The 15387-nt window shown below is 39.4% G+C and overlaps 1 protein-coding gene across 2 annotated transcripts in view; it reads right to left on the reverse strand.

Moving 5' to 3' along the window:
- Window positions 1–15387, reverse strand: part of LOC115213643 (dynein beta chain, ciliary-like) — an 884597-nt gene that overhangs the window by 250626 nt on the left and 618584 nt on the right. For both annotated transcript variants that reach the window (XM_036501971.1, XM_036501966.1), the window contains exon 36: window positions 14996–15301. In XM_036501971.1, the coding sequence (XP_036357864.1) occupies window positions 14996–15301 (306 nt within the window). The remainder of the gene's footprint in view (window positions 1–14995; window positions 15302–15387) is intronic.

Consider the following 15387-nt stretch of genomic DNA (forward strand, 5'->3'; position numbering starts at 1 on the left):
GATGGGTGAATGTTGCAAAGATGGTGCGTGCGAGTGACGAAACCATTTTGAGCATGACCCTGTAAATCGTAAAAAAGAAAGAGAGAGAGCATTTTGCTCTCATGTGGTTATTTCCTCCCTGACTGAGGTTCCCGTGGTCTTTTCTGTAGGCTTTTCTTCCCACGGATGAACCCAATCTTGTTTTATCAATGTTTCTGTGATACACGATTTCTTTCCTTCTTTTTTTTCCTCTCGAATCCTTTTGATCGCAATCTTACATTTATTTCCTTTTTTCCACCCTCGAAAAGAAAAGCACTACATTTGTATTTGTCCCCTCTGTATTTGGCCCTGTGTGGCTAATAAAAGAAAGAAAGAAAGAAAGAAAGCAAACAAGCAAGCAAGCAAGCAAGCATCCATCCATCCATCCATCCATTCATCCATCCATCCATCCATCCATCCATCCATCCATCTATCTATTTTTCTATCTATCTATCTATTTATCTATCTATCTATCTATCTATCTATCTATCTGTCTGACAGTTATTCTGTCTGTCTACCCCTCTCTCTAACACACACTCCCCCCCCCACATTTGTCTCTCTCTCTCAGCAAATAGCTGTGGATGTTAATGTTACTTTTCTACAGTTGAAGGGAGAGGAAAAATGTTTATCAGTATGTTCAGAGTAGACTGATGCATACATGGAAAGAAAAGTAGATACATATTTCAAAAGAAAAGTAGATAGATACATACACACATTGTTAAATTAAAAGTGGGAGAGAGGAGGGACACAGAGGAAGTGAGATAGAAAGAGAGAAAATGAGAAACAGTAGATACATAGATCGAAAGAAAAGTTGATACATAGATACATAGACACATTATTAAATCAAAGACAAATAACTACAGCAAATATTGGATGTCACTTTCACTTTTCATTACCACACATGGATAAAATTAACTCACAAGTGGCTGAGTACTCCACAGACATGCATATCATTAACATAGTTCTCAGGGAGATCCAGCCTCCCACAGATTATGACAAGGTTGGCCCCTTTCAATTACAGCTACAACTCATTTGACCAGCTGAGTGGATTGGAGCAAGATAAACCTTCAAGTGGTTGAAAGAAAATGAAAAAAGATCCTATATAGGGGCAGGAAAACCTTTTTTAATTGTTAGGGTTACTATGGGTGTTAATCCGGTAACAGTGGCATTTGTGGGTCTCACAGATCTGGAAGTCAACCCCCTCCCTAAACACCAATGCTGTTGTTATCAAACTGAGCATGAGTCAAGGGTGAAGTCACTACATGACAAAATAGCAATTATTTTATCTTAACTTTCACTACTTATACTAAAGACATGACATTTTTTGCCTTACAATATGGAACATTTCCTTTTCTTTCACTCTTTTTTTAAAATGACACACCATCACTTACAACAATGAAGTTTCTGTTTATCTGATCAAAGGAATAGTCTGCTCATAAAATTAACATGCAAGTGGCTGAGTACTCCACTGACAGGCATACCATAACGTAGTTCTCAGGAAAATTGTGACAAGACTGGCCCCTCTGAATTACAGCTACAACTCATTTTTGCCAGCTGACTGGACTGCAGCAAGATGAAGTAGAATAGCTTGCTCAAGAACACAGTGCGTCACCAGAAATCATACTCGTGACTTTACGATCATGGGCCAAATACCCCTAACCACTGAGCCACACACCTTCACTCTCTTAACCGTAGAGAAAAGGAGCGAAGCAGACAGAGAAAGGAGACCCTCAGACATTTAAAATAACAATTAGACTGAAATACGATCGATCTTTCCTAGCTTCTTTATTTTTAACAATGAAGAAGAGGGAAAGTCTTTCAGGTGTTTACATTTCCATTCTGGGAGTTCTAGAATGATCAACTGTTAGTTCTGTCTTTGTAAGAGTTAGCACTTCCTTCTCTAAGCCTAGATTCAAAATCGAATCCAAGAATCATCGGTCGTCAAAAACCAATGCAAGTATAGGCGCGAAATTTAAGGATCTCTTTGTTCTGTCAAAAAGTGATTGATCATCTCCCTTTGACCTGCGACCTCAGCCATGTCAGGCGAAGTTCAACTGGACAAGCGCTGACCTACTTCAGTAGTAACTCGGTTGCAGTATGTCTATCTTTCTAGCTGTTTCAAATATTATAAATACAAGGGAAAAACAGAGAAAGAAACACAATCGCAGCTGACACACCAGCAGACAGATTTATCTCGCCCCGCGTTTTGGAGACGACAGAGAAATGCCTACAGTATCTATCGGCTACTGTTCCGAATGATTCACGCACACACCCACACACACAAACATATTCATCTTTAATATGTGTTCTATACAAGCAATTCGTAGCATTTGCTTACATTTGTATGTAGTGTACTTATAACCCATGTAAATAAATCCCTTTTTAATCATGAAACAGTTTATGTATTTATTTATGTACACACACATCCACTACATTTGGTGACCCCGTCAAACGAATTGCGCCTTCCCCGGAACCAGCTTCATCAACCGCGTCGAAGAATAACAGTTTGCACATCACTCGGCAACGAAACACCTGAGAATTCCGACGAACACAATGGCCCTCTCGGAACAGAATCCAGCGGCCAACATCATACCTCCAATCGACATGGCATTCCAAGCGGTGATTTCTTTGAAAATTCCACCATTCTGGACCCACGACCCTGCATTATGGTTTTACCATATAGAGGCACAGTTTTCCTCTCACCGAATACTGAGCGATGCGTCTCGACTTTCGCATGTTATCGGTTCTCTGTCACCAGAAATAACAAACGTTGTCCGTGATCTTATCATGGCACCACCCGGTTCTGTGTCGTATGACACTTTTAAAACCACTCTGATAAACAGAACATCCAAATCGCAACAGAAACGACTTCACCAGCTTCTGATATCGGAAGAATTGGGTGACAAAACACCATCCCAGCTTCTTCGTAGAATGAAGCAGCTTCTCGGAGATGAGAGCCTCCCGGAAAAAATTTTCAAGCAGCTTTTTCTCCAGCGTCTGCCCTCCAATACCCAGGTTGTTCTTGCTTCTACTAGAGAAAATACATCCATGGAAGAACTGGCGGAGCTAGCTGACAAAATAGCCGAAGTACCGCACAAATATCCAACAGTATCGATGGTGATGCCAGCCACTCCCAGTACCAATCCTTTCCATGCACAAACCAGTTCTTCCGAGATTTCGGACTTGCGTGCATTAATGACGCAGCAAGCTGCTCAAATACGGATGCTCACAACCCAAATACAGGCCCTAAAGCTTAGTTCCCAGCATCGAAGCACCAGCCGATCGCGACGAGATGGCAGACGGTCCCAAAGCCCCAGTGTTACCCGCAACTCACATGTCATGTGTTGGTACCACCGAACATTCGGAACATGGGCACAAAAATGTACGGTACCATGCTCGTTTTCCTCATCCAGTTCGGGAAACGGCACAGCCAGGAATTGAACGCGACGGAAGTTCCTGGCTCGCACCCACACAGTCACCTGTTTTTCGTTTGATATCGGGTAACAGGCACGCGTTTCCTGGTTGACACCGGTGCGGAAGTCAGCATCATCCCTGTCTCCAACACTTCTGGAAAAAGAAAAGAGACACCAGTCTGTCTTCAGGCAGTCAACCATTCACCCATCCCAACCTACGGTGAACAGTCCCTAACACTGAACTTAGGACTACGCCTCACTTTTCAGTGGGTATTCGTCGTCGCTAAACTGCCGACCCCTATCTTAGGAGCCGATTTCCTGCATCATTTCGGTCTCCTGGTAGACATAAAGAACAGACGACTTGTCGACAGCACCACCAAGCTTACTGTGTGTGGTATAGCCGCTCGTATGGCCACAGTCAGCCCAACTGTATTGCTTACAACAACGACTCGTCACAGTTCCATCCTGAAGGAATATCCAGACGTCGCTCGACCAGTATTCCACAACCAGCCGATCAAACACGACGTTACCCACCACATCAAAACCAGCAGTCCACCTGTTGCTGCAAGGCCCAGAAGGTCTTGATCGTCTCCAGGCCGTCAAGCGGGAATTCCAGCACATGCTCGACCTCGGAATCATCCGTCTTTCCAGCAGCAACTGGTCCTCGCCGATACACTGCGTCCCAAAAAAATCATTGACTGACTGGCGGGTTTGCGGCGATTATCGATCGCTGAATAAAAGCACTATTAGTGATGCCTATCCGGTGCCCTTTCTTCAAGACTTTTCGAGCTAGCATCTTTTTCAAAATCAACCTTGTGCGAGCATACAACCAAATCCCAGTGGAACCTGCGGACATCTCGAAGACAGCAGTTACTACACCATTCGGAATGTTTGAATTCCTGCGTATGCCTTTCGGTTTACGCAACGCAGCACAGACATTCCAAAGGTTTATCGACATGGTGACTAGAGGTTTGTCTTTCGTCTATGCCTACATAGACGACATACTCGTGGCCAGTAACTCGGACGAAGAACATAACCAACACCTTCACCTGCTATTCGAACGCCTTCGCAAATTCGATGTTGTTATCAATCCTAGTAAATGTTTGTTCGGAGTTGCTTCCCTTCATTTTCTAGGTCACATCGTCGATAAGGATGGAATTCGTCCCCTTCCCGAGAAAGTCAAGGCCATCGTGGATTTTTCACCACCCACATCTCTCAGCAAATTAAGGGAATATCTCGGTCTAGCGAATTTCTATCGACGGTTCGTACCCCACCTTGCTGAGATAGCGCAACCGCTCATGGATTTGCTACGTCAGCGAACTTGCAAAAATGCAGATATAGCTCTGACCGAAGATCAACTCGCTTCTTTCGCTGCCCTGAAAAAAGCGTTATCTAACGCTACCATGTTGGTTTATCCAAAACCAGACGCCCCATGATGTTTACTCGTTGATGCATCCGATTCCGGAGTTGGAGGTGTACTACAGCAGCTTGTTGACGGTATATGGCAACCGTTCTTTCTTTTCTAAGCGGTTAAAACCCGTGGAAACCAAGTACAGCACATTCAGTTGGGAATTATTAGCGGCATACCTGGCCGTTAAGCATTTACGTCACATGCTAGAAGGTACCAATTTTGCCATATACACCGACCACAAGCCATTGGTATATGCATTTAACACCAAGCCGGATCGCCACTCGCCGAGAGAAATCCACCACCTCGACTTCATATCGCAGTACACGACGGATATACGCCACATCAAAGGGCCGACAAACTTAGCAGCCGATGCACTTTCACGCACGCAGATCAATGCTATCCACACCACATCTACAATTGATCTAGCACGTATAGCAGCTGGCCAGGAGAATGACGAAGAACTTCTAAAGCTCCGGAATTCGTCATCTCTGAAATTTCAGCATGTTCCGCTACCATCATCCACAGCTCATATTTGGTGTGATATCTCCACTGGTTACCAACGCCCTTATGTACCACAGAAACATCGTCGAGAAGCTTTCTCTGCTCTGCATTCTCTGTCACATCCTGGTATTCGCTCCACTCAAAAGCTGATATCAACCCGTTTTGTGTGGACCAGTATCAACAAGGATATCAGAGAATGGACCAAGTGCTGTGTTCTGTGCCAAAAAGCGAAAATCCACCGGCACATAAAATCACCAATCGGTTCATTTTCGCAACGTGACGCACGATTTCAGCACATTCACATTGATATCGTCGGACCCCTGCCACCTTCGCAGAACTATTCATATTTGCTTACCTGCGTAGATCGTTTTTCGCGACGGCCCGAAGCCTGGCCCTTATCTGATACATCGGCAGAAACGGTCGCCAAAACGCTGATATCACAATGGGTTTCGCGTTTTGGCACATCCGCAACAATCACCACCGACACAGAGGACGTCAGTTCGATTCCCACCTTTTCACCGAGCTGACTCGTCTCCTCGGGTGTAAACACACCCACACTACGGCTTACCACCCTGCAGCAAATGGCATGGTCGAACGCTTTCACCGCCAACTCAAGGCATCTATCAAAGCAACTCCAGACAGTTCTCACTGGTTGGAACATCTCCCTCTCATCCTCCTTGGAATTCGATCCACGGTTAAGGAAGAACTGGGATATACTCCGGCTGAACTCATTTATGGCACAGCACTCACCTTACCTGGGCAGATGATCGAACCTGTTTCACAAGACTTTCCTGACCCACAATAATATGTGCACCGATTATGGACATCCATGTCGCAATTATCACCTTCAGGCCCCAGACAACAGAACATCGTTTGATGTGTTCCAAAAGACATCAACACCTAGACTCATGTTTTCGTGAGGAATGATGGGATACCATCTCAACTTCAGCCACTATATTCTGGGCCCTACAAGGTTATCAAAAGGAACCCAAGTATTTCGTCCTCGATATTGGAGGTAAACGAAATACAGTCTCGATTGATCGTTTAAAAAAAGCCTTCATCGAGGAGGACTTACATTCAGTTCCCTCCTTTCCTCGAACAGACTCAACAACTCCAGCAAACACCACAGATTCTGCACAACCCCGACACACCAAATCGGGAAGAACAGTTCGATGGCCAGCAAGGTTTGTGCAAGTTTTTCGGGTAAGTTCCGAACTCTTAACTTATCCATCTTCCTAAATGAAATACACACATCAACACATAACTCACATAACTGCATCACCCACATACAAACCCAGAGAAATCAAAGAACATTCGTGAACATAAAGAAAAAAAAATGAAAACAAAAACGTTGTTCCACATCAACGAAAAACTGTCTGTATGAACATTTATGAAACATTTCGCAATCGAACTTTGCCGATGAACATTTCTTTCATTTTTGCATGTACATATGTTTTGTTTTCTCTTTAAAATGTTTTGCCTTCTTGTAAATATATTTTTGCTAACTGTATGTTCACACACATTTACAAGTCATATTCTCATGTGTGCTACCACTCGATCTTTTTCGCCACAGAAAGACACCCACACACACAAACATATTCATCTTTAATTAGACCTCTAGTGGGTCGAGTAATCAATAGACGCACATCTCTTTCAATGCGCCAACATATTTCTGCCTGGGCACAAATACATATTGCCCACCATATAGCACATACAAACAGTAAACCTTTGATTCATATTTTTATTGTTCATTTGTCTGTTACAATGTGTAAATTTTTTCTGTATACACACAAAAAATAACATTTCCAATATCGTTCGATCTCTGTGGCTTTCTCACTAGAAGTGGGGTAGTGTAAGAGTTAGCACTTCCTTCTCTAAGCCTAGATTCGAAATCGAATCCAAGAATCATCGGTCGTCAAAAACCAATGCATGCATAGGCGCGAAATTTAAGGATCTCTTTGTTCTGTCAAAAAGTGATTGATCATCTCCCTTTGACCTGTGACCTCAGCCATGTCAGGCGAAGTTCAACTGGACAAGCGCTGACCTACTTCAGTAGTAACTCGGTTGCAGTATGTCTATCTTTCTAGCTGTTTCAAATATTATAAATACAAGGGAAAAACAGAGAAAGAAACACAATCGCAGCTGACACACCAGCAGACAGATTTATCTCGCCCCGCGTTTTGGAGACGACAGAGAAATGCCTACAGTATCTATCGGCTACTGTCCCGAATGATTCACGCACACACCCACACACACAAACATATTCATCTTTAATATGTGTTCTATACAAGCAATTCGTAGCATTTGCTTACATTTGTATGTAGTGTACTTATAACCCATGTAAATAAATCCCTTTTTAATCATGAAACAGTTTATGTATTTATTTACGTACACACACATCCACTACATCTTCTTTGCCCCACCCCCGGTACTTAATTGCCTTCTTTCATAGTTCTTCATGTCTTTTAGTAAAAGGAGAAAGACCATGTTTTTCCAGGCACGCTTCCTCTACAAACTACAAACAAGCCCCCTCCTTTCCATTTTTTTTTTCATACAAAAACTAATGCAAATTTCGAACGGTGTATAGCTGTGAAAAGAGCCCAGAAAACTGGATAATACCCCACTCTACAAAATGGGTGGGGAGAAAAGTTGCCAAGAAGTGGCTACATGAAATTCAACTCTCTCTCTCTCTCTCTCTCTCTCTCTCTCTCTCTCTCTCTCTATATAATATATATATATATATATATATATATATATATATTATATATATATATATATATACATATATATACACATATACAAAAGGTGATAAAACCTGGAAAGGTAATATAAATGGAATCGTATGAGGAAAAAAACACGTAATAAATCCATGCATATAAACGACAACTAAAAGGTTGAAAATGATAAAAATTAAATAATATGATAACCAGAAAAAAGTCCATTCAGAGTCCATTTCTACAGCCATTTTAAAGGATATCGCCAAATTTCAATAATGCATCAAACATTAAGGAACCAAACAGGCACTGACCTTTTCACCAACAAAATTATCTTCAAGGATGTTTCACATTGTGGTTGTCATAATTCTTTATTGTCTACTAGAGGCTGATCATAGAAGGGACAGCACACACAAAGGGGATAGCATAAAGACAGATGTATACATCAGTGATGAAAAATAAATGAATGAGAAGGATGATATGAATAAAAAGGAATAGATGTAATGAAGGTCTCTTGAACCTCACCATCCAAGTGACCTCATTTAAACAAATGTAGTTTCAAAAAAGTGGTTACCTAAATTTATGGTTTCAAAAAATACTTGGCAGCCTACCTATTATCTGTGTCAATAAACTTCTTTTTCCTGTTTATCTCCTTCAGCCAGATTTCACAATGCGTGTCCAGGCACGTTCAGCTTTTCATAGACATTATTACATGGCACTTTTGGGGGAGGGTTATTTCATGCTCCTGTCTGTCTGCATTTTTCTGTCAGCTGGGGCAGGGTGAGGATTGGTGACTGCAGGGGGAGGGTGGGACACAAAGGGGCTGGGTGAGCATTGGGTGGGAGTAGGATGGGGATTGACAATAACACTTTGAATTCCAATTTTCTTTTTTACCGTAGTCCATCCTCCTTTTGTTGCTTGATCTTCCTCTTCTTTCTCTGTCCAACCTCACATATTTCTGCACCATTCACAGTTTTCTGTGTTTTTTCTTGTATCTTTATGATAGGCAGAGGGCATCGTGCCCTAATGTGGCTCTTCTGGTTACACTTATAGTAACAGGGTGTTCTGCCCTCCACCATGACTCTCAGTTGCACTTCTCTGCTCACAAACCTTTCTAAGTTCTCCGGGGCAGCCTGGATTAACATCTTCAGGCCATGCCCTTACCAAAACCTCAGTGGAAAACGAGTTTCCTGGTGGACCACAATTCAGAAAGGATGGCAGCCACCAGCCAGGCAACATCCACCTCTTAATACTTCTTTGCTTCCTCTGGCCACTTCTGTGAACTTCCTTTTTTCATCCTCTTCCATTGCCTTGTCAATAAGATCAATGCATCTTAACAACTCATCCTCAGATGACATCATATCATTAAAACTGTCTGGTCCATGCATCATAGCACTTCCCCTTCAACCAAGGGGGAAAAGCATCTACAACACTGCCACAAGGCAGCAAAAACAAGTACTGTTACACATACAATGATGTAATGACAATACAAACAATAAATAACCTTTACTCACAAAAATAACGTTCAACACAATAATCCAAAAATTCTGGTTGTCTGTCAGTTTTAACAGGATGGAGAGACATAAATATATATAGTGTCCACTTAATGATAGATGGTAAAAAGTTTGGTGGAATCGGTAGAGATCAGTTCATTGTTCATTCATTAACCAGTGGATAATTATTGAGAGAGAGATGGATACAAGCCTTACTCGGTTTCAATCACAGACAAAAAATCAAGTGGTCCTCTAAAGTGCCTAATTTTAATTTTACCTCTATTTCTATTTTTGTAAATTTTCAAAAAGGTTATAAAAAAAACTTATGGTTACAAAATGGGACTACATCAGAAAACTTATTTAAATGTTTTGACCCATAGGATTTAAGGATAAAGTATGATTCCTTTATACACAATTTACATTTATTCATATTAACACTAAAGTGGGGGGCTTTGGATAAGACAGACCATTCAAGATGGTAACTTACATTCCTCCTCTTTAAATTATGTATATAGGAGGCCAACGTGGTGGAGTTACAATATTTGGCATTCGAGAACAAATTCAAGTGGGCCTTATACCTCCTTTTAAAACCGGTAGTACTCCTGATATAGATCTTAATTGAATCATTATCCCCTTTGACTGTACACTTATACACTACATTTTTTCTTAATCAGAACCCCTTAAGGGGACATAAGTCAGGGGTTCTGAAATTATGGTTAATTCCCGGGACCCCACAAATCTCAATATTGCTATTGCAATCTATTTTGTTTCCTGTATAGTTATTCCCAGTGTTGATCTGTCAATGCCTGGAGATGCTGATGAGTGCAATCATTCAGCATTGTCCTCTGTTATATTACATATACTATTAGCACTAATATTAGAACCTACATTAGAAGACAGTGCCAAATTTATCTGTCCATTTATTTTGCTTCTATTAGAAGATGCAATGATAGACCCCAAGTTTGGCGTCACCGAGTGTGAAAATTTAATCCACAACCTATTACAGAGAGTAATACTTATGACTCTTAGGGAAATTTTCCTTCAATATTTTAAAGAATAAAGCAGGTAAATTTCTAACCCTAAGCGAAAAAAGTGGGGGGGAGGAGACAAACTAGATTTCTGAAGGTTATTTCCATCACTTTTATTATTAACAATATTATTAAAACAATTAACTATCTGTGATTGAAACTGAGTGAGGCTTGTAACAATCTCTCTCTCTCTCTTAATAATTATCCACTGGTTAATGGATGAACAATGGACTAATCTCTACTGATTCCACTAAGCTTCTTACCCTCAATCATTAAGAGGACACTATATATATTTATGTCTTTCCATCCTGTTAAAACTGACAGACAACCAGAATGTGAAATATCCTTGAAGATAATTTTCCTGATGAAAAGCCCATTGCCTGTTTGGTTCCTTAATGTATGATGCATTATTGAAATTTGGTGATGTCCTTTGAAATGGCTGTAGAAATGGATTCTGAATGAACTTTTTTCTGGTTATCGTCATATATTGGGGTTGAAAACGATAAAAATTAAATAATATTAAAATATTATTTAATTTTTATTGTTTTCAACCTTTTCGCTGCTGTTTATATGCATAGGTTTATTCCATGTTTTTTTCCTCATACGATTCCATTTATATTGCCTTTGCAAGTTTTATCACCTTTTGTATATGTATATATATATATATTTATGCTTTTGGGATTTATATGTTGAATGTCCTGGTGTTTTAATGTGTATTTATGTTCAATAATGTGATGATACGGGGATGTTACAAAGATGATTGACTAACTAGGATGTTTGTTCATTATATCCTTTTGAATTTATATATATATTTATGTGTATGTGTTTGTGTCTGTGATTGTCCTACCACCACCATTGCTTGTGTTTGTGTCTCCGTAACTTAGCTGTTTGGCAGAAGAGACTAATAGAATAAGCACAAGGCTTACAGGGAACAAGTCTAGGGGTTGATTTCAAGGGTGGTGCTTCAGCAGACAAATGACTGAAACAAATAAAAGAATAAAAGAAAACCAGAAGAACGTTCCATACCACTAAACCAAGAAGGGTCTTTGAATATGTACGATGTATTTTAAGGCTAAATAGTAATTGTGTTTTGGTTGGATTATATAGTTATTGGTTTTACACTTCTTTCTATATTCTGTAACTGTCACAGTGTAGAAACATTTCTCTTGGCACCAGCACACAATTTACAGATGCTTACATTTTTTATATTTCGTTTTTGGATTTGGTTTGCAAGATTCGTTATATAAGTTCGTATATTGAAGCATATTCTGTTGTGTCTGGGGTGAGTCATTTTCTTTTTGTGCCTTATAATTTAACACACTCACCGGTAAAATTTCCACTTATTTCTTATTTTCATTTTCCTAAAATTTTCATTGCATCTTGCAACCTTTTCTGTCCGTTATTTACACTGTGTTCCTTTCTGTTTGTCTGTGCACATGTGTATGTGTTCCTATGCATGCATGTACATATGTATGTATGCGTGTATGCGTGTATGCATGTATGTATGCATGTGTGTGTATGTATGTGTGTGCATATGTATGCATGTATTCTGCATATTCATGTGCTTGCATGTCCGTGTTTGTGTATTTTCTATGTATGTGTGTGTGTGTGAGCATGTGTTTGTATATGTATGCACCTGTCTTCTTGTGTGTGCATGTCTGTATGTGTGTGTGTGTGTGTTTTGCAACTATGTACTATGTTTGTATGTATGTATGTGCATCGCTATATGTGTGGACCCGTGTCTTCATATATGTCCTTGTGTGGAGTAATGTGTGTGTGTATATATGGTCATGTGTTTCAGTCTCCATTTGCATATGTGTGCTTGTCTGTTCTTATAACCTATGTACCTATCCGTCTGTATGTCGATCTGTTTATTTTCATATCCATATGCTTACATACAAACAAAAATAAAAACCAAAAAAAAAACAAAAAAACAATAAATACATATGCATACACACACACTCACACCCACACACACACATACATTCATCTATTTACATAACAGTCCACTAACTATTCTACTCTACCTGTGTAAACTGTGGGTATGGAGGTATGATATCTACTATGTATATTTCCTATTTAGTATTGGAGAGGTTTCATTTATAAGGACGTACTCCCGTATTTGTCTGAGTGTTGGGTCTTTTGGGTGCTTGGATAAGATGTGGATGTCAAATTGACCCAAGTTGCCTCCATGGTGGTCTTTGGCATGCTGGTAGAGAATGGAGGACTGTTTTTTGTCATCATATTGTCTCAAATGTTCATTTAGTCGTTCTGCAATGCTCCTAGACGTCTCCCCTATGTACATCATGTTCATGTCTTTAAAAGCACCTTCTATGCATCTTATGCTGTAAACTACATTTCGAGTTCTACAGTTAATGCAGGGCTAATCCTACATACCATGCAGTTATCATTGGTGCATATGGTATTCTCAAAGGGGTATGTCCTACATCGTTGTAATCTGATGGACTTCCCTGGCTTTTCAACAATTTTAATGATGAGTTTGGTTTCCTTCAGAGCTTTTCTAAATCTACGGGCTAGTTCTCCATGGGCTATGGCCTCTACAAACATCACTCCTTGATATTTGTTAGTTTTATACCACGTGTTCGCCCTGTTTGTCACAAGCTCTTTGTATTCTATTCCATTCTTTGTTTCTATATCTAGGGCAGGTACCACTGATATCATTACGTATAATGTTGTTTAATTTCTTTCTAGCCCCCCTCTGTATACTCAAACCCTATCTTTCTGATCATATCCAGAGAACTGCATGCGGTGCATGAAGTTCTGTATATGTTTTTCATTTCATAGAGTTCACATAGTGGGGACACATTGTACATTATTCTAACTAATTCTGCTATCAGTATGTTAATTTTCATGTTGTTTAACAAAGCTTAGTTCTTGTGAACAACATATTTTGGGTTTCATGTAATAGGAGTGGAGGTGCTGCACTCTATCAAAGTCTCTAACCAAAGGAACGCAGTATAAATAATGGACAGAGTCAATACTATTGAAAAGGTTGCAAGAAGCAACAAAAATTTTAGGAAAATAAAAATAGGTAAATAAGTGGAAATTTTACTGGTGAGTGTGTTAGATTATAAAGCACAAAAGGAAAATTACTCTCCTCAGACACAACAGAATACATTTTTTATGTTTTCCATAAAGTTTTCACAGGTCAAGCTAGTTGACTATTATTACAAAAGCTTTTCTGAGATATGTTAAAATGCTTGAAAAATGTCAAAATACTATTTTTTGAAGATATACATCTCCTGCAAAACAGGGAGTGTTTCTAAACAAAAATACTACCACCATAGTCCAGACAATGTTAACAACAAATAAAATGAATGAACATAGGCTTAACAGGCAGAAAAGATTGGAAATCTCTCACAGCCTATGAAGCTCCAAGTTACCATGTCTTGACCACCATCATCATTCTACTATTACTACTACTACTACTAATACTAATACTAATAATAATAATAAAATAATGATGATGATGATGATGATGATGATGATGATGATGATGATGATGATGAGGAGGATGATGATGATGATGATGATGATGATGATGATGGTGGTGGTGGTGGTGGTGGTGGTGGTGATGATGATGATGATGATGATGATGATAATAATAATAATAATAATAATAATAATAATAATAATAATAATAATAATAATAATAATAATGATTTCAAATTTTGGTAAAAGGCCAGCAATTTCGGGAGACAGGTAAGTTGATTACATCAACTCCAGTGTTCAACTGCTACTTATTTTATCAATCCCAAAAAGGATGAAAGGTGAAGTTAACATTGACAGAATTTGGATCCAGAACATAAAGACGGATGAAATGCCACCAAGTATTTTGCCCAATGTGCTAACAGTTCAGCTAGCTCACCTGATGCCACTGCCACTATGGCTATGATGATGATGACAGCAACAGCAATGCCGATGACAACAACAACAAACTTCAAACAGATTCAAACCCAGAAATTTGGGGACAGTGTTGTTTGTCAATTATATTGACCTCAGTACTTGACTGTTACTTTATTTTATTAATCTTGGATGAATGGAAACTAAAATTGACTTAATTGGTATTCTGGACTTAGAACAGAAAGATCTGGAACAGCTACTGCAAGACCTTTTTTCAATGTTCTAACAACTCTGCCAATCTAAAAGCCTTTAAAAATAACACTGAAAGTATATGAAGAGGATGTGGTAGAAATTTTGTAACACATAAGAACAGCTGCTGCATAAGGTAAACATAGAAAAGGAGAGTTAACAGAGATCTGTTTTAGGATTTAGTTAAGGAGAAAATAGTCTTAACAATACAAATGCAAAAATATAATATCAGAGAGGAAAATCTATGATAAAACCATTAATTAAATCAAACACTGTTCAAATTTTACTCCCAAAGTTAGCTTACCTCAGGCATGTTCATGTCATCCACAAAATAGATAAGTTGCTTATTGCCAATAGGTCCATAATTACGACCAGCTTTCTTCTCTAAAGGTTTTTCCAGGATATCCTGCAGCAACTGAGATGTTGTGTAGAAATTAAAAGGTACATTGACAGTCATGTAGGTTTCTGGTAATGATATCAGCTTATCCTGCATGAGGACAGATTTACCACTTCCAGCTGTACCAACAAGCATCACAGGTCGTTTGGCAGTAATGAGAATATCCAAGAAGTATCGAATACATGTAGTTTCAGTTATTGGCACCAATGTAGACTAAAACAACAGAAATATTAAAAATCTCATTACCAAACTGAACACCTTTAAGATAAAATACCTGCTAAAATCAATCTTCTTCCATT

This window comes from Octopus sinensis, linkage group LG1 (assembly GCF_006345805.1).
Source record: "Octopus sinensis linkage group LG1, ASM634580v1, whole genome shotgun sequence".
Taxonomy (NCBI): domain Eukaryota; kingdom Metazoa; phylum Mollusca; class Cephalopoda; order Octopoda; family Octopodidae; genus Octopus; species Octopus sinensis.